Here is a 20671-nt window from a genome sequence, read left to right on the forward strand (position 1 = left end):
CATAATAAATGCAAAGTCACTAATATTAATTAACAAAAAATAAATTTACACATTGAAACAATCAACACATAAAATTAAATGACATTAAATTTAGTTGTCACTACAATTTTTTAATCTTCTTAAAAAAACAAATTGGTTCCAAAAAATTATTCATAAAATATTGCATTTTTTATTTTATAAAATTCCTACATGTCAATTTTATGACAAAAAAATTTTTTTTTGTCATAATTTATTTTTTACAAAAATTATTAAAATGATCAAATTTCTGCTCAATTAATTTTTATCACAATCAGCTCAATATTAATTAATTATTTTTACTTTCGTTAAAAGTATGAACTTCGTAATGTCTGTGACGTTACGGAAGGTTTTAAAGCCTCGTCGTGATGAACACAACTTCCCCGTGCTCTAGCTCGCCGTGTCCAGGGTCGGGATGGGGATCACGCAACACAGATAAACTTACAACTAACTAATATTAACCAAATAATAACACAAATTCCAAATATAAGGTTAATTTATTTACCAAATCTCATAAAAACATAAAAGATAATAATTAAAACAAAATCGTTATTGCAAACCAAGAAAGTTTGGAAAATCCAAAAGTGCACGCCTCATAATGCTCATTCATTTTTTAAGAAAAAATAAATTGTGTAACTGATAAAAAAAAAGAAAATTATAATTAAGTAATTTCTTACAGAGTATTTTTTTTTTAAATATCAGCGCCCTTTTTTCTTGTTATATGCGCACGCAGTCTAAAAAAATCTAGCTTTATCAAGTGGTGCCATAGTTTTCACGTGACAAATAAGAAAAATTCGTTTGTCTTTGTACGGTTATATCGTAATAAATTTTAATAAAAATTCAATTTAAAAAAAAAATACGTAAACTAGGCTACTGATATGAAATAGGGACCCAGTTCATCGCATTCATAAACTAATAAAAAAAGTCCGGTCTTGAAATATCAATTTTTTCGGGAGTAATCATTGGTACATCCAAAATGGGGTGACATCCGGACGTCCACGTAAAATTTTTTTCAAAATAGCTACATGAAATGATTTTAGAAAGTAAAAAATGGTTTAATTTAAGTGTTTTCTCCGTGTACATCTACTTATATTATTGTATAAGTGTAATATGGTTGTGATAGAGACATTTAAAGATCAAAAAATTGCTTGACCTTGACGAGTCGAGTATAAAGCACAACCTCACGTGCTTCGCGCTATGAGGCGTGCAATACAATCATACAATATTCAATACACTATAAACAATAAACAATACGTATTATCTTAACTCTTACCCCAACATCTACTTTACACATTTACAAATACTCTTGACAAGCCGTAACCTACTAGCAGCCTACTGGGGACTTCGCATCGCGACCGCGGATCTATCTTACTCTTCCTAGTTCCCTTTATCAACCAAGAGAGGCTCGGTTGCCCAAATCTAGAGATACCGGGATTTGTCAAGTACTTCGACGCCTAGCCGTATCTCCCCCTAGGTGTTCCGACGAGGAGTACCTCCAAGTCCAGGTGTCGCAGAGTGTACCACTCGCTCGGAAGCCCAAGCTGATCTGACAAAAACTGATCAGAAAATTGCTTTTAACAACTCAGAAGCAATACTCTTCGGGCGAACAGTCTGAGCGACACCGCGCTGCCTCACAGCGCGCGCGGGAACTATGATATGGGACTTCCCAGGCTGCTTCCCCTACTACTCTCGCTTGTCTCTCGGCGTCTTTCGCCATCTCTTTTCCCTCTTTCTTTTCTCCGGGTAGGCTGCGCGCGGCTGTCTTCTCTCTCTCGCACTCTCATAAAATACTTTCTCAATCTTTTCTTATTTTTATTTTTAATAACTATTAATATATTTATATAAATTTATATAAAATATCGAAGCGCGTCACATGTCAACCTCACTTCTTTAATATTGACAGTTAGATTGTGTTTTTTTTTTGTTATTTATTTTAATCTTAGCAATTTTCACAGTCAATTGCATGCGACAAAGATAGTTTGAGTGCGCCAAGAATAATTTGCGTGCGACAAGTAAACTTGTCGCACTTAAATAACGGTTTCATTAATGAAAAAACTCATGCGTAATTTTAAAATGGGCAAACAGCTCTTTTTCAACCGCAACAGCGAGCGCCAAGATACTACTTTTCCCGCATGATTAATACAAAAGATATAACAAAGGCTTATTACATGGCATTAACTTTATAATAATCAACTCCTAAAACAATTTTTTCTTAATTAAATAAGTTAATTGGCGTACACATTTCTAGAAATAATTGAAAAATTATGATAAATTATATTTTCATTCTTCCATATAACCTTACATGGCCATATATGTCAGGATCTAATCATATATGACTATATTAGGCCATATATTGCCAAATCAGTAAATTTTCTTTCAAATACATTTTTGTATGCTGCATGATAATATGATGGCTAATTGAGCTCCGTTTTGTTTTTAACTAACCTTCAATAGATTATAAAAATGATATTGAGATTTTTAATAAAAATAGTCGTAAATTTTAAACTTTTAATTCGAATTAAACTTTTAAGACTACACTAATATTTTAATATCGTAGTTAGTCAATCCTGAATATTTACCAAAAAAAAAATGCGCATACTTAAAAATTTTCCCCTCTTTGTACTTATAATTTACGAAGTAACATTTTAACTATAAGTATAAGCATAAGTATCCAGACGGTTTGTTCTTTATACTTTTCTGTACTGGTTCTTGGTAGTTACCCTTTTAACCCAGCATTTCTCATGCCGCGGAGAAGTAAACTTGGACGACGACGACGATTAAAACGCTTTAGTAATTAACTAGGTCTCTTCACCTCGAGCAGTAACAGTTATCGTCTGTACCCTCTCTACTCTTTACTCTAGCCAAAGCACTTCTGAACCGGCAAAAGAGCATCACCGGCAAAATACTCTCTTTGCTCTTAAACCCCTCGAGAGACTAGCTGTAGATATATTATATATATATATATATATATATATATATATATATATATATATATATATATATATATATATATATATATATATATATATATATATACTTGTAGAAAGAGGCTTCTCGAGGCTGGTGAGCATCCCCTCTTGCTTGACTCGCTGCCTATCTTCTGACGGTTATTTAGGGGTGGCTTGTGGTTAGAGGGTTGCCTGGGCAACTGCAGAGGAGCCGCTCTCGCGTTTCCACGGTAACCTACACCTCGCCCTCTACTCATTCATTTTTTTCTTCGCACACCTTATCATCCCTCCTCTTTCCTCTATTGTCTACTCCAAGTTTACTCAGGAAATTCAATTCGAAAAAAAGATCTACATCACAACTTTGAATTTTTTTTTTATTTAACAAATTGCTGTAAATAAAGAAGCTATTAGAGAAAAATTATTAAGAGTGGTTTTATGAAATAATTTTTTTTTCATTTTAAAATTTTATTGAAAATTTGTGATTTTCATCAAAAATATCACAATGGATATAGTTGAAAAAAATTCTATGTTATAAATTTTTGCAGGAATAATTTTAAGAAGCGCATTTTTTATAAACAATATTTTTTTAACAAATAAATTTTTACAGAATAAATTATCAAAAAAAATATTTTTTTTTTTTTCATTTCCAATTTTTTACTCTAGTAAATTATATGTGAAGTATAACTTTATATATATATATATATATATATATATATATATATATATATATATATATATATATATATATATATATATATATATATATATCATTTTTGCCGTTCGGCTTCGCGCCTTGTCATTTTAATTTAATAAATAAAATAAAAAAAAAATAAAGACATTGATATTCATGTTAGAATATCACTGTTTGCTAAATACCAAAACTAAAATAAAATAAATTTAACCTTATTTAGTTGACACGGTTAAATTTTCTTGTTCTGACAGCCTTTTTCCTTTTTTAATTAATGAACTGTCAGAAATTAAGGGTATAAATATTAACCAACACTTTGGTAACTGTGTAAAGTCACATTGTTTTAAAGCTCAACAATTTTTGAACAGACAGTTGCTTTTTACATTGAAATTATCAATATAGGGCAAAAAAGAGGAAAATGATGGCGCTCTCATTATTTTTGCAATGTACCTGTTTCTTGCCAATATAATAAAATACGTATTCTTCATGGAAGATTACTTGTTCAATAATACATTGTATTCTGGAGAAAAAATACTTTTTTTTTTATTTAGTGTGAATAGTGAAAAGTTTGTTTATTAAACCCATAGGGCAATTCTGCGGGAGACGATTTTTGACATAAATTTTTAAATCACAGTATTTGTTACTTTTTTTTATACCAATTTTTTTCAATTTGAGGAAGGTAAGAGCATTTGTGTTGCACGAACGTCGAAGTCTAATTTGAAAAGCAAATTAGTTTTGATAACTGCTACTAAAAAAAAAAACGTAGAAAAGTTGCAAAAAAAGTTACGCAAAAAGTTACGCGTTTCTGATGTTTACAGCGATTCTGAAGATGAACCTTAAGTCTGATAAATCGCCGACCATTCCAAACAAATAATTTATTTTAGTTACATAGGAAAGTGCTAATGAGTGATACAGCATCTATGATCTCATATCTTTAATTTAAAGTTACATGGAAATGTTTATATTTACAGCAGTGAGACGTGTTGCACCCGCGATAGTTTTACGTTGCACCCGCGACTGGATAAAAAGTAAATAATTTATAACATTTATTTCTTTTAATAATTTTATTTAAATTAATAATTAGTTTGTTTTGTATTCTTTTAAAGAAAGTAAAAATAATTTAATAAATATTCCATAATTAACAGACTTTTTTCATTCTAGCTTCATGACCTTTAATGGTGGGCCGATTTCGTTGCACCCGCGATAGCACTTTGAACCTCTCCTGTGTCTATTTAGACATTTTATTAAATGTTTTTTATATTAATTTTTGTAAAACAGATTACAATGTAATCCTGCGACCAGTCATTTCTTTAAAAAGAGTTTTTATTTTCTTAGTAAGAAGCCTTGAGTGAGTCTAAGTGTTGCACCCGCGAGTACGGAATCGCCCCATAGTAACTACAGTGTTCATTACGTAAAAAACTGTTATTTATTTATTTGAACATATTAACAATCAATAAACTTTTAAAACACTCACGTATCTTATTAAACTTTTAAAATATACTAATAAATAAATTAACTTGACGACAAAAAATCCTTCACCAGAGAAAATTATTCCGAAGAATTTAATCGTCTTAATTCGAGTCAAAAAATTTTTAAACTAAGAAATAGTTCTTGATTTTAATAAATTTAACATGCTTCAATAATTTTTTGCTTAGATCAAGATTTAACTCTCAATAATAATGTTTTTAGTTTAGAACTTTATTCTTAAACAAAATTTTGTTTATGTAAAATTATTTTGCATATTAATAAAAATTAATTTTTTTTCTATATCGAAATTAATGTTATTTTTCACACTGTACTTTTTCTTTATAAAAATTAACATTCTTACAATGCAATAAAATTTAACTGAATTGTAAAAAGTCACTTTAATTTCTAGCGTTTCAATAATATTGATATCGCTGTTAAATCATTTATGAATGTAATTATATTTAGACCCATCCCTCAATTTTTTGTTATACATTTCCCAGTCTTCCTTCAAACTAAAAATGACTTGTCATCTTTCGAATCACTCCCATTTATAAAATAATATAGTCGAATTCTATCAAAAAAAAAAAAAAAAAAAATACAAGAGGGTGTTTGAGTTTTTTAAATTGAGAAATATATAAAATAAAAAGTGAATAGAGAAGAGTACTGATGAAGAAAAAGGATGCTCGTATTATGTATAAGTTATAAAAAATTTATCGAACGCAATATTTCACATTTTAGGTGAAAACCCGGTGAAATAAAACAGGGCACGCGCTTGCTATACATCAAATTTCCGTGGAGACTTGTTCTTTCTCTTCACTACATGTATATACCACACAATACATATTATATATTCTCCAGTTAAGTCTCTATGTCGGCTTTATTATAAAACTTAACGATACACGTCATGACGGAAATGGGAAATGCGCTTATGAATATAGTGTTTCTCCCCCCCACTCTAAAATTGTACATCATCCATAAGAAACTTATAATATTATATACATCTTCATCAGTTTATTCAGCCAATTATGTTTATCATCGTTCCATAAAAAAATCTCAACCGCCTACAATTTAATTTACAGAAATAATAAAAATTATCATAATCATAACTATTTATATACAGATGTATTTAATCTGAGAACATAAAGTAGTACACGCTATACATTTATATGTGGGAAGGGTCGAGCAGGGTAGAAGGGGTTGGAAGTAAAGAATGAGAAAAATGAAAAACAAGGGTTAATTTTAATTTCCCAATTTTTCTCCTCCGTAGCCTCACGGACGCTCGGGACTCGGGGCAAGGGGTAAAGGTAATTTTCTCCCCAGAAGAGAATAGACGTAATTACTTAACGCCTCCGAGCCACCCTCAGCTCCCTCCACCCTCCCAACCCCTCACTTATTAAAAGAGGATCGTACCCTCGAGGCTCGCTCCGGAGCAGTAAAGAGGTGGTATGTATACGCCCCTTCACCAGAGAATCACAACAAAAAAAAGTTTTTTTTTAATTTTACAAACTAAAACTTTATTCATTTTTTTTATATACACTTTTCAAAGAACGCTACAATACTCTATGGTCGAAATTTTTAACTTCCTGCTAAGAAAATTGAAAATTTTTAATTTCTTAATCGTAAATTTTTGAACTTTCAAAACAAAAAAAACACCAAAATATTTAATTTTCATCATTTTTATCATAAATCCACCGTGAAGAGAACAATGAGAAAAAAAGAAAAAAAAACATTCAAAAAGATAAATTTTTCGATTTTTTATTTTATTTTAATTTTATTTTTTTAGAAGAAATACATGTGTATCTTAATTGGAAATGACAGAATAATTTGAAAAAAAAAGTTAAAATGGAGAAACCTACATTGAAAAAAATTTACGTGGTTCAAGAAAATTATTTTTAAGAGAATCGATTGTCTAGATTCAATAATTTATCGACTTGCCTGAGCTTAGAAAATTCGAAATCTGAAGTAAAAGAATATATTATCTTAGTGAAATTCTAAAACTAAATAAAACTAACAATAATTTGTTTTACCTTCACGAATTTTACATTCTTGGTTCAAAAACAAGTTACTCCATTTGAAATACAAAAGAACTTAAAAAAGTTATTTTTGAACCTGTTTCCAGTTGGATTTAGTTTCCCTGTCAATGAATTTTTGAATTAATTCAAAACAACCGAGAAATTTTAAACAGGTTTTTTTTTGAGTCAAGTAATTTTTTTTTAGTGTATGGAGTGTTAAAACGTTATCACGAAAATTTTTAAGTAAAAATTTATTCTTCTATAAAATTGATCAACTAATTTTATAGTAAAAACCATATCATTATGTTCCAACTTATAGTTTTACAACTCATCATAAGCACTCTGTCTCCTTAACCAAAACGCGATAAAAAAAAAAAAAAAATAGACCGTGGGTAAATAATTTTCACTCGAAAAAATCAATAAAATTAAAGCATGTAATATATTGAATTCTAAAGCAAAGTGAAGTCCAGAGCGGAAAATTTCTCAGTCTGTAAAAAATATCACTGGGATTTAAACATAAACCCGAGTGACGGAGGGTGGTTTTGGTCAGAACAAAGGTGCCAGGGAGGAGCCATCTTGCGGCTGAATTCGGGGCACCCGTCAATTGATTCGCCCCACCACTTTCCGGTATCACGATGCACCGGTCATGTATCTATACAACACGATATACTACATGCCCACTACACCTCGAAAGGAGCCGTATCTACACTGAATAGGCGTCGATTCAATTCACCGTGAATAACAAAAAAAAAACAATCTCCGGGCGTGCCACTACCGGGAACAGAGCTCCGCGATTGGCCCGGAAGATCGCGGATCCCCGGAACCCGCGAGCGGCTGAACCAATCGAGAGCCACTTGGGGTGGAAGCTCAAACGGGTTTTAATCTGCCGAAGCACTCTGGTGGGGAATTATTCAGTCCGGCGTCTAGTCAGATAGTATTGTGCCGTTGGCTCGTGTCCCGTGTACTAGTGGTCCGATCCTGGCACACAGGACTCATTTACACTCTGTTGTCAATCCTTAATTATGTGTCAATTCATTTTTTATTGATAGGATAACAGTAATTGTTTAATTTTAAATTCGCATATTTTTACCAGGACTAAGTTTTCAGTGTTCAGTTTGTCAAGGATTTATTCTTAATTGTCCAGTGATTTTACCATCATGCCATAATAATATTAATGGTTTTTTAACAAATAAATCAGGAAAATAATTTACAAAATTTGTTGTTAAATCTTTGGTTAAATTCGTTGAAAAATATTAAAATTTACAAAGTGAAATTAAAGTGCTAAATTGTGCTTGGATTTTACAAACATGGAGTTATTATTTATTGTTTAAAAATAATAATAGTAATAATAATGATTGTTGATTTTTATTCGAACCAAAAAGATAAATAATTCTTCAATTGAACAATTGAAGTTTTTTAGTGGAACGAAGCACGTGGTCTAGTCTGTAAAAGTGACATCTGTTCTAAGTGCGAAATGCGGGTGAAGATGTGAATTTTTTCTACGTACCGTCGGACGGAACTGGAAAGTACAATCGATGGAGACCAGGATATAATTTTTCGAAAATTTATCGTTTATAATTGAGTAGAACTGACGAGTGGTTGAGAAATTAAATGTTGGGAAAAGAAAATCCCTTGAAAATCGTTTGATCAGAAGTGAGTCGATAGATGCGAAAGATTTTTGCCGGTTAAGATAAAGGTTGTCAAGTTGGTGCCGAATATGGTCCTGGAACCAGGAGGTGGCCTGTCGTTTCCACCGCCTCCTGGTGGTGGAACGCCGGGAACCGGAGCGTCTTTGCTGGCCCCAGCAGCGCGGCTGTTCCAAAGGGCGACCCCGGTCTTCCCGTTCCATTTGGCGGGATGGCCCCCACACCACTCGGTACTGGGCAACGTGCAGAGCCAAGTCCAGCAGACAATGCAGGCCCAGCATCAGGCTGCCGCGGCCGCTGTTAGGTTCCTTAGTCATCACCATCCCCACCACTCTCATCCGGCCTTAGGTAGCCATACGCTTGTGCCTGGAATTAACTCGCACCATCCTGCGGCTCATCATCTTCATCACTCCGGTGATCATCCCGATGACGATGACGACAAAAAAGGTACCCTCTTTCTTTTGGTTCTTTATTTGTAGAGAGGAAAATCTTTGAAAAGTTCGACATATTTTTTTTTTATTTTAAAGTTTATAAATTTTATTTAGGATATTAAATTAAATTCGAAAAGCTGGAAGCTAAGAATAGTAAAATTTACATAAATACCCAAAGAAAATTTTGGAGAACTCTAGCCGGGAATCGAATCCACGAATTCTTGATTATATATCAAGTGTTTGAACCATTGAACAACTTAGTTATATTAAAAATGATTCTATTTTCAAATTCAAATTGTTTTTTATAAATCTAAATCGATGAAATGGTTTTCTGACAAATATTTTTGGCTTAAAATTTTTTCTCTTGAATCAAGTTAGTTTTTTATAGATGTAAATCATATTTTTTAGAATTTTTATGCATATAAATTCAAGATTAATGTATGATAAAAATTAATCTAAGAGAGATTAAAAAGTTTCAGGAAGTATTACTTTTTTTGTTCACACAATAAATTTATCAAATCTAAAAAAAATTTTAATTGAATGCTTGTTGCCTATGAAATTTATTGCAATCATTAAATAATGCTAATGCTAGCATAGGAATTTAATGGGAATGATTGTCATGAACCTCTATTTAATGGTTACTATACATCAGTAATTTTAAAATGTCAAGATGATTGACAATAATCGCAAGTACTTTCCGTGGAATAACAATTACTATCGATAATTTAAATAACCATTTGCATAATTTTCACCGATAATTGTATCCTAGCTGACGATATTTATTACATCGATGGTTACCGGGGACTCAAAAGTCACTCGGCACTTATATTTTAATATTAACTATGAGGTGAAAAGTCGAACCAAAATCCCCTTCATTCAACAAACATTATTATATACAAAACAGATCATTAAAGATTGTGATGATGACTGCTATAACAAAGTGACTTTCACCGATAAATATTATCCTTAACAATTAAAAAAAAATTTTAAAAACGGTTCACCCTAAAGGCCATCCCTGCAACTTCCCGCTAATTTCATACTTGGGCGCTTAAAATTGTACTTATGACATTTTTGAGATTTTCTAGCTCAAAATATAATTTATGTGATAATTTGAGCTCACTGAGTTCAAAGAGATAATATTTCTATGCATTTGAGCTCTCCCAGCTCAAAAGTCTGATAGAAGTTTCATCGAACACTATTTTTGGAATTTTGAAACCGCAATAACTTTTGAATGGATCAACCGATTTTCACGCGGTTGGCGGCATTCGACGCAGTTTTATTATCCCCATAAGTTATTTTCAGGTTTTAATTGATCGAATTAAAAATTTTGGAGTAATCTCGAAAAAACACTTTTTTCGGTTTTCTTTCGTTCACGATATCTCTCGAACGAATCAACCGATTTTGACCAGTTTGGTGGCGATCGAGTTGCTTTTTATTTTCTAGAGCTGATTAGTTTTTGGAATCGATCGCTTGAGCCGTTTAAAAGATATCCAAAAAAACCAAATTTTCAAATTCAAAAGTTATAAGGGGGTCACATACTTTCACACACACACACACACACACACACACACACACACACACACACACACACACACACACACACACACACACACACACACACACACACACACACACAGTCATAGTAACAATCTCGCGGGAGTAGTCAGGGAAGCTTCCTAGGACCTCAAAACGTCGAGATCTGATGAAAACTCGATTTTTGAAAAACGGGGTAAAACCAATAACTTCCCGATTTTTGAAAATCTTCGATTTTCTTAGCGGGAAGTTAAAAATAATATTTCATCCGTGACTTGTAATTGAATCCTGAAAAATTTTCTGAGCAAACTTTGATCCTCTGATATTCATCAATTTTATAGACAATATAATAATTAATAATAGTCTTCAATCACAATTTGTTAGTAACTTTCTTACTTAAAATATATAAATATGTAAGATCACAAACATTACTCAACACTTTTATTGTAATATAATTATAATTACGATAGTTTTTTCGATGAATAAAAAGGTACAATGAAAAGAAAAGTAATATATACCTGATACTCAATAATAGATGAGACCATTAACTCGAACAATATTTGCCAGAAAATCAGCAGAACATTGTTCGCCCAGAAAATGCTCCCTTGGGATTCTGGTAACATGGTCAATCATAAGATCGTTCTCGGTAGCCTCAGCCTCCTGGGATCACTTACGAAACACGGCTCCCTATTTACACTATCCTCCTCTTACTCTCACTCTGGATTTTTTATTTTTCTTTTCTCTTTTCTTGCTACACCTTTTTTGCTCTTCAGTCTTCAGCCGCCGACGGACCGGTCGCTGAAATACGAGGGTGAAAATAGCTTTTTTACGTGATCTCATTTGAGCTTCCTTAACTTTTATTTATTATATATTTTATACATTTAGATACATATATCTGATGAAAAAGTTAACCTCATTGTTTTTCATTAATCATCGTCTATTGTTCATTTTTAATTGTTAGTGTTTTATCTTCTATACCAACTTTTGGTCCGTAGAATTCTTAGTTTGAATTTTCAGGTCAGTGCGAAAAATTTTTAGTCTTATAATTAATTTCATTCTTAAATGTGTCTTGGAACAATTATTTGTCTTTTAAAAAAGTATTTTAATTTTTTAACAATCGTGTAAATGAAATTTTTTTTTGTTTCCAGCGATAATATTGCAAAGAAACTTTCTACCACTAAAACATTTTTTGCTCTACTATTGTTATTTTATTTTATTATTATATCAATATTAATTTTGCAAAATTTTAGTAATAATCGCTATCAAACTTAAAAGCAAACTGCAATCACTATGTGGCTGTTGAGAAATTTGAATTATGAATAACAGAAATTTGGCTTAATGATGTTCCGATATTTTTAATCACAACTCCATAATTTGGGTATTTTTTGAAATAAAGTAAAAAAAAAAATATTGCTATGAAAGAATCAATTACCAATTATTCGATCGAAAATGTGACGGAAAAATTTTATAAAACAAACAAACTGTTCAAAGCTGCTCCGAAAATTTAAAATAAGAAATACATTATCACCAAAAAATATATAAAATTGTAAAAAAGCACAAATTCACGTCAAGACCTTTTTAACGATACCAAATTTAACTATAAAAATCCTTTTTCAAAAAAAATATATATGCCATAGAGTTACTCTTATTTTCTTAATTATTTAAATAATAAATTGACGATCGCCAAAAGAAATATCAAACCATGAAAAGACATAAATTCAGATTTCGACCGTTCTGATGGTACCAATTTTCACTATAGAAACCCATTTTATAATAAAAATACGCCTGTTACAAAATTTTTTTTATTCTCTTAATTATATGGATTAAGACTAGACATTTAACCGCATTTATATTATAAAAATAAAACAAATGAATAAGCAAGTTTCATCTAGCGCAAAATTCGAATCTATTTAAAAATATTTCAAAAATTAAAACATTTTTATGAGAATTTAACGTAGATCAAATTCATCATGAAAGACATTTTTTTATACGGAAATGTTACTTATATCAATTAATATTATTTGTTTAAAGAAAATCGTTTTCAAGTAACCGTAGATATTTATTGTTATTATTCTGTTTATTATGAAATTCATAGTTTAAAATTGGATGTATGAAGAGGAATAACACGGAATTTTTAGTTTTTGTTTATTAAATAATTCAAATACAATTAAATGGTGGAATTATACAAATTATTGTTGTTAACAAATCATACTGAAAGGATAATGGCAGTTTATTGTGTATGAATATATATTGTATATATGTATATGTATATATTAAATAAAGTATTTCAAAATTATTAGTTTAAGGGTGACTCTCGTCGTTGCGTGTTTTCCCATCCATGCCAATTACTTATTATATTCTCTCTACTTCTCTCACGTTAATAATTTCTTAGATTACCTATCCAAAGGCATTTTGCTTATTATGCGATCAACTTGAGAAATATATTTTACTTTAAAACCGGAATTTTATCCCTCGCTTAAACATAGTTATTTTCATTACTAAATTGTCAGCAGTGCCGATTAAAATTATCTCTTTCAATTATTCCAATAAATGTAATCCGCAAATCGTCTGTTTTTATCAATTTAATTTATAAGTGTTCTGAATTTAATTTCTAAAAGTTATACCTTTTTTTTTGAAGGTTCAAAAGTCCAAAATTTAAAATTTTACTTTATGAAAATCAATTTTTTAAATTTATCTTGACGTAAAATTTGAAAATTTTTTGTATTTTCATATAATTTTTATATATAAATATTTTTCAATCATACTTTTAAATAAAATATAATTTTTTTATTAGGTTTTTGTTCATTAAAATTCTCAAAACCACAATTCAAAATTGAAATAGATTTTCAAAATTTTTTTCAACTGAAGCTAAACTTATCTTTCCAATGATTTTTATCAAATTAATTAACGAAACAATTTTGAATACAGTTTAACAATATTTTGAATTTTTTTGTTTATCAAAATTATCAAAATTTATTAAAATTATCAAAAATTTGAGCTACTGTACTATTGTTAATAATTTTCAAAAAGTAATTACGAAAAATAATTTTACTATTTTGGGGCAGTTTAATTCCGCTCGGAAAATAAAAAAAAAAATTTCAAACGTCCAAAAAAGTCAAATAGCTATTCAAGGCACCATCAACTTATCTAGAACAAAAATTTTTCACAAATTAAAAAAAACCAAACAAAATTAAGTGTAACTAACACATGTGAGAAAGCACCTGCCTAGAGAAGAATAAGATATCCGAGAATTTTCCGGTCCTAATTTATAATTTTCCATTTAAATTAATAAATATACAACAAGAGACTCAAAGCTGAACAATAAATCAAGCAACATTTGAGTTTGACACCAAAAAATCCAGTTAATTATGTCAGTATTCCAGAGTAATATATTAAGTCGGAGCTTCAATTCTGACATCCTTTGTTAATTCATTTTGAAGTCTCTATATATTTATACCCATACCTATATATCTATATAATAAATAAGCTTTCTACCGTCTCTTATAAAGCCTAATCGTTAAATAATGACAGGATGCTCCCACCCTTTTAAATATATTACCTTATAAGTTAACTTAGTGAGCTCAACAAAAACGGATTCCAGTGAAATAAGATTCCAGATTGAATTTCCCTCGGGCTCGAGTCATTACTTTTCCATAACACACATATTACATAAATTCATTGCTACAAAACACTCAAAGCACAATCAACACTAAAAAATAAATATGGGATTTTAATTTGGAGATTTTATTTTATTAATTGCGGATGACATTAAGCCTCATCAAGCGAACCCAAGAGGCGCCATCGTGTTTTTTTCGCATTCCTGTTTTCTCTAAAAACCCAAGTTCATGCACCATACAAAAGGGTTTGATTCCCGCTGTGGCGTGTATTGTGCAGCCGTTATTGTTGGATTGGTGTTAGGTTATGTTAAGTTATGTTATTGTAGTTAGTAGTGGTGGATGCTGATGCTGGATGCTATTAATGTTGCGAGAGTTGCGGGGAAGAAAAATCTTACAGGAAGAACAAAACAAGCCGGCTCGGGGGTAATAACTTAATTTAAACTAAACTACGGTTTAATAATTCTTGGCCAAGCCGTCCATGGAAGATGCAACGGGCAACCAGCAATTTAAGAGCCGCCGTTAACTGCCGGTCGTTAGTCCCTTTTCAAAACTTCTTTCTTTCTCTTTTACCTTATACCTCATACCTACCTATACATTTACTGTGTATATACATACCAGTGTATAATGTATGGTACTCAACCGCGTTTATGTGCGCTACACACATAACAGAGTATCTTCATATATTGAGTTTTATCTTTCTTCAGCACACAGTAATTTATATTTATATAAAGAATCCCCTCACTCTTAAGCTAAGGACTATGTACATTGTACATAATACTTATGGTGTACACACGGTGTCTCTTGATCTTTATAGTTTATTTGTTTTCTTTTTATTGTGGTTATGATATACATTGTGAAAATTTTTAGTTCATTTTTATACATGCTGTTTATGGTATTTTTCATTTTTTTTTTTTTATGAGTAATTGGACATTTTGATACTTTTTGGTGAATTTTATAAAGATTTATTGAGTAATATTTGGAATTCTGCGAGTTAGTTTGAAGGTAACTATTTGTCCTGGTTCAAGAATTTTTTGTCTTGAATTCTGACTCTTGATTTAGAAGATTTTTAACTTCAATCGATAACTATTATAAACTAATTCAAAATGATATTCAACATTTCAGCTGCCCAATTTTAAAACACAGTAACTGCAAAATTTTTATACTTGATTTTTTTTAGTACTGCTGCATTTTTTATAATTTTTAAACTTTAATTTCAAGTAATTTTTCTTAAAAATATTTATATTCAAGTATTTTCTATTCATAAATCAATTTTTTTATCAATTTGACGCGCAAACTTTTTTTTAATAAAAAAAATTTTTAAAAATCTTAAAATTGTCAGTTACTGTGTTTTGAAATTGGGCAGCCGATTTTATGAAAAGTATTTGATACTTTTCTAAAAATGAAAATATCAAAAATCCAACAATTTTTGGTTTTGAGAACATCGTTCAAATAAGTTGGTAATATTTTGGACCAACTTTATCGCGTATTTTAATTCAAGAAAATAAATTTCTGGATGAAGTATATTTGTTTCTTGTTTAAAAACAATTAATAAACTTCCTATTTGTCCCAAAATTGGAATTTATTGATTCAAAGTGAAGTTCTTGATTCTAAAAAACTGAATATCTTGAAACAAAAGTGGAATTTTGAAGAAAATATTTTTCCTTCAGTCATTGGTCGTAATTTTCTTTCGTAAAAATTTGGTAAAGTAAACTATTAGTCAAAAACTGTTAGTCAATTATCTTGTTTTTATTGTTATTCATTCAAATTCTTGTGAACTTACACGATATAGCTTCTTTATAATTCCAATTTCCTTATTTGTTTTTACCTTTATCTCTATGATTCTTAAATTCGTTAATTAGTTCTTAATAAACTCATTTTTTTTTAATATTCATTCATAATTTTATATCAATTCAATGTTTTTTATTAATATTATTTATCATTAAAATATTTTTTGTAAAACACTGTAATGTATTTAGTTTAAACTGCACAATAATGTAAATTTTCTCTTTGCCATTTGGCATTACCCTTGGCATAATTATTAATAAACTAAACTAAACTTAACTAAAGAATTTTTGAACAAGTAACTAAAAAATTTGAGATCAAATGTACGAAAAATGTTCAAAGAATATTAAAAATAAACCTTAATTTAAGAAATACTTAAAAGCGTTATAATTTCACACTAAAATTTGGCACACGGAACAGTTATAAATAATATAAGATTTTCGGTAAATTTTTTGGTGCTTTCATGAACACAAAATTTGTGTGAGAATCAGCAATAATATTCTACAACAGATCCAATGTATTATACCGAGCTAATTTGTAAATGCCAGTTGCGTGTCTCTTGTTTGCGCCCTTAGGCAGTGAATATTGCCCCCGAGATCGGCAAATTGAATCGTTGAAATCTCACCAGCGAAATTGTTACTAACGATGAAATAAAAAACAGAATCCTGTGTCAAAGCTAGACATTGTAAGGATTCTGTGTAGATATTATTTATAATTGCAACAAACACGGAACATCTTATTTTCGTATTATTTTGTCAATACTCCATATGGTGTTTATGTATGAGGTACGAGATGAAGATGGTAATGATCATCCCGATGATGGTAATAGTTATTGCTATTATACTAATTTTCTATTATTTTCTCGTTATAATCTGGTTCTGAGACATGACATCGTTATTGGAAGACAGGTGGTGTGTATTTTGACAGCTACAGGTACAGGTGGTTATAACACACGCACTCAATCCCCGATGTAAGCGGTAGCTAGATTTATTATAGGGCATCCAATGATAACGTGAGCTATCACCAGCCGCTCAGAGGAGAGAGTAATAACAATCGAGGGAATATCCACGCTAAAAAATTTGGATTTAGATCTGCATGTCAGATAAATTTCGCATGAGACCAGATTATTAAGAGCCTTTGAATTTCTAACTTAATATTAGGATTCGGATCGAAGAAACAAATTTTTATAATTATTTGAAGGAATAAAAACTTACTAAAATTTTAGTGTAAAGAAAATTATTTTTTTCTTTTAGTTATTAAAATTAGAAATAATAAAAAGTTTAGGCCTTATAATTTAAGATAAATCTTAAACTTAAGATAAATCTTAAACTTACTAATCAAATAAGAGCTTAATAAACTTTAAATTGGAATAGTTTCGCAACTACTAATATAGATGGCAATAGGTAGCTCGCAGTTTTTATTTGCACATCGGGAGATCGAATATTCAAGTATTATTCAAAAAAAGTTAGCTTGATAGCATATTTTTCTTTAAAAATATTTTAATATATAACGCTTGTTGTATATCTTGAAAATGCACTTTTTGGTGCAAAAATATTTTTAAAAATCGGTCTCTATTAGATCATTTTTGTGGTGTGGCCGGAGATTATTTTTACAGACTATCTTACGTAAAATGATGATAATATTTATTTTCTTCACAAATTAACTGACAGATTTTATTTCATGAACAAAATAATAATTGAAAATAAAATTGTTATATTGTTTTTTTATTTTTTTGTGGTTTGAAAAAAATTGTGTAACAATGAATCAATGATCAACTTGAAAAATTTTAACGTTTTACAAATTTTGTACAGCTGAAAATTTCATAATCTATTCTATAAATGATTCAATTCATACTAAATGAATTTGAAAAAGTAAAACGTTCTATGTTTGAGATGATAAAAAAATTAATACCATTATTGAATCAATGACACATCGGAATTTTCATGCGTAAACCAGTAGCTTAATATAGTATAGCAGTTTCAACATTCTATATCCAGTAATATTGGAAATAAATATTCCATAAAAATCCATTAGAATATTACGACAATAATAAAATTGACCGAAAAAGAATTTATAAGCATATATATTTTCTATATCAAAAGCGATAATAATTGAAACTAGCTGATTAAAATCTCTCTAAAACGGGAGTACGTAATTAATAATTATTTCAAGTCTGATTATTTTTTAATAAATAACTTATTTTTTTTATTTAAGCTTTCATTCACACATAATTTTTTCAAATTAGATTAATATTTCATAACATTCATTTCGTGTATCACATACTTTATAATTATGGAAAATGAACTTTTTATATTTACAATGGTCAAAATTTCGACTCTACATTGTTCATGTTATTATTAAGTAATCATACAAAGAATAAATTAAAAAAAAAAATGAATTTTCTCATCAAAGAAAAATTAACAAAAATACTTCATTAACATAAATAAAAATTATATATTATATACATTAATTTATTTTTGATGTGACCGTCACTTGCATAAAAATAATACAGTTGTATATTATTGTATCTATTGCCAGTAATTAATCATTTTTTATGATAAGTTTTTTTTCCCCTTGATCCCCATGTCGTTATATTATGTTTTGACAGTGATGCCGATGTCTGCTCGTCTAATTTCTTATCGTGTTCACACTCCGTGACGAACCAACTCAGACTCTGTATACAACTCGGGTAGTGTGCGTATCCATATTGGATTATAATATGTTATGTTATGTGTTATGTTTTATTAAGCACAGTAGAATAAAGAGCCTGAATGAGTGTATTATAAGCTGAAAAATAAAAAAAAATAAGAAACTAATACAGAGAAATAAAATAAGCCAAGGAAAACATTAATTAAATAGTCTGGAGCGCGCGCACGCGGGTGGGTTTGTTACGCCCGACGGAGCATAGATACGGTGTATTTATATGCTCCGCTAATTGTCTTTAATGATAATGATCTTGAATTACAATTGTTCGCGAGTTCGCACCAATATATAACAGAGAAAGAGTCAGTGAGAGTGAGATGTGGATGCATATAAATATATACACGCATAATGTTAGCTTATATCAATTCGAGTCACGGCGGAAATTAAAACGAGTTCTACGAAGTACACTTCTTCGATTTATGTATGACTCTGTATTTAACGATATATATTAAAACATGTCTCAAATATTATTTATTATATATTTTACCGATAATTATACGCTTTCATTATATTTGTATGTGTGAGAATGTATGGGTAGATAAGTGATATATTTTTTACAAATTATGTTACTTTTTAATTATACAAATTTCTTTATCATATTTATAGGAGCTGTTTATTTCATGAAATTAAATAAAGATAAGTGAGTATATTTATGGAAACGACTTCAAATGCTCGTTGATACAATATACAATATACAATACAAGTGAGATTGTGATATTTTAAATTAACTATTTTCTTACTTCGTGATTATCTTTAGCATTTTTTTTTTCACTTAAATAATGATAATTTACTAACAATTGTTTTATTTGTTAAATAAATCATCACAACAATTAATTTTGAATAAAATAAAAGTTTGAATTGATCTTTGAGGAAGCATTGAGCGAGTAGTTCCGCGGTAGCTCATAGGTGTCGAGCAGTAGCCCAGTGTTTTCATTTGCAAAGCGATAAACCAAAAACTTATGTACCGTTTATTTAGTTTTCTAGTTTTTGTTCAAGAAGTTTTGAAATATATTTTTCTTACTAATAAACATTTACACATTTAAGAATTCATTACATGTAATCGATCAACGATTCTTGATAACTATAATTATTTTTGACTTATTTTTGTCAATGAAACTTTTTGATTGAAATTCTTTTTAACATACACGGAATAAAAATAATCTGTGGAAATGACAGATATGGGAATGTTAAATTGACATTTGGCCAGATTTTTGTTAGATTTGCAAAAGAAAAACTGTCAAATTCTACATAAATAATATGTGAAAAATAACATAACCATAATGATGTCAGATTTACAGATAAAAACTGTCAAATTTACAGTAATAATATGTAAAAAAGTTAATTAGGGGGAGCCTGGGGCACTTTGACGGCGGTCCCCTTTAACGGTTTTTGAAGTTGTTCAAAGACGGTTTTTGCGGCTTTTTAACTATCAAATTCGTTTATTTTCCGTCTGTTTCTGAATAAATCAGTCGAAATTTTGCAAAAAATCAAACAAAAATTTTTTTTTGTGTGGGGTACGACGGTCTTCTCCCCAAAAATCATATATGAGAAAACAAATTTTATTTTTTTTTTAAGCCAATGTCATCAAAATCTAGATATTCTCCTCCCAGAAAACATCGTCGAGGAAAAACTACGATTCTTACAAGTCTTGAGTATCGCCGAGAACAAAGGAAAAAATCAAAATGAAGCAAAAAAAGACCTCAGTTAAAAAAAAAAAAAAAATTAAATTAAAACCAAAAAATTTGAAAAAAGCTTACATCTTTAAAAATGTCAATAGTTCACAAGATACAAAGTCATTTCTTAATTATTGATATTTTTAAAGATGCACT

At 29.7% G+C, this 20671-nt stretch overlaps 1 protein-coding gene across 1 annotated transcript in view; it reads left to right on the plus strand.

Annotated features, from left to right (window-relative positions):
• The first annotated feature begins 8042 nt into the window (after positions 1-8042).
• Positions 8043-20671, plus strand: part of LOC123269008 (homeobox protein unc-4-like) — a 51813-nt gene continuing 39184 nt past the window's right edge. Inside the window, exon 1 of the mRNA XM_044734497.1 lies at positions 8043-9223. Coding sequence (XP_044590432.1) covers positions 8848-9223 — 376 coding nt within the window. The 5' untranslated portion in view covers positions 8043-8847. The remainder of the gene's footprint in view (positions 9224-20671) is intronic.

Source organism: Cotesia glomerata, linkage group LG7, assembly GCF_020080835.1.
Source record: "Cotesia glomerata isolate CgM1 linkage group LG7, MPM_Cglom_v2.3, whole genome shotgun sequence".
Taxonomy (NCBI): Eukaryota; Metazoa; Arthropoda; class Insecta; order Hymenoptera; family Braconidae; genus Cotesia; species Cotesia glomerata.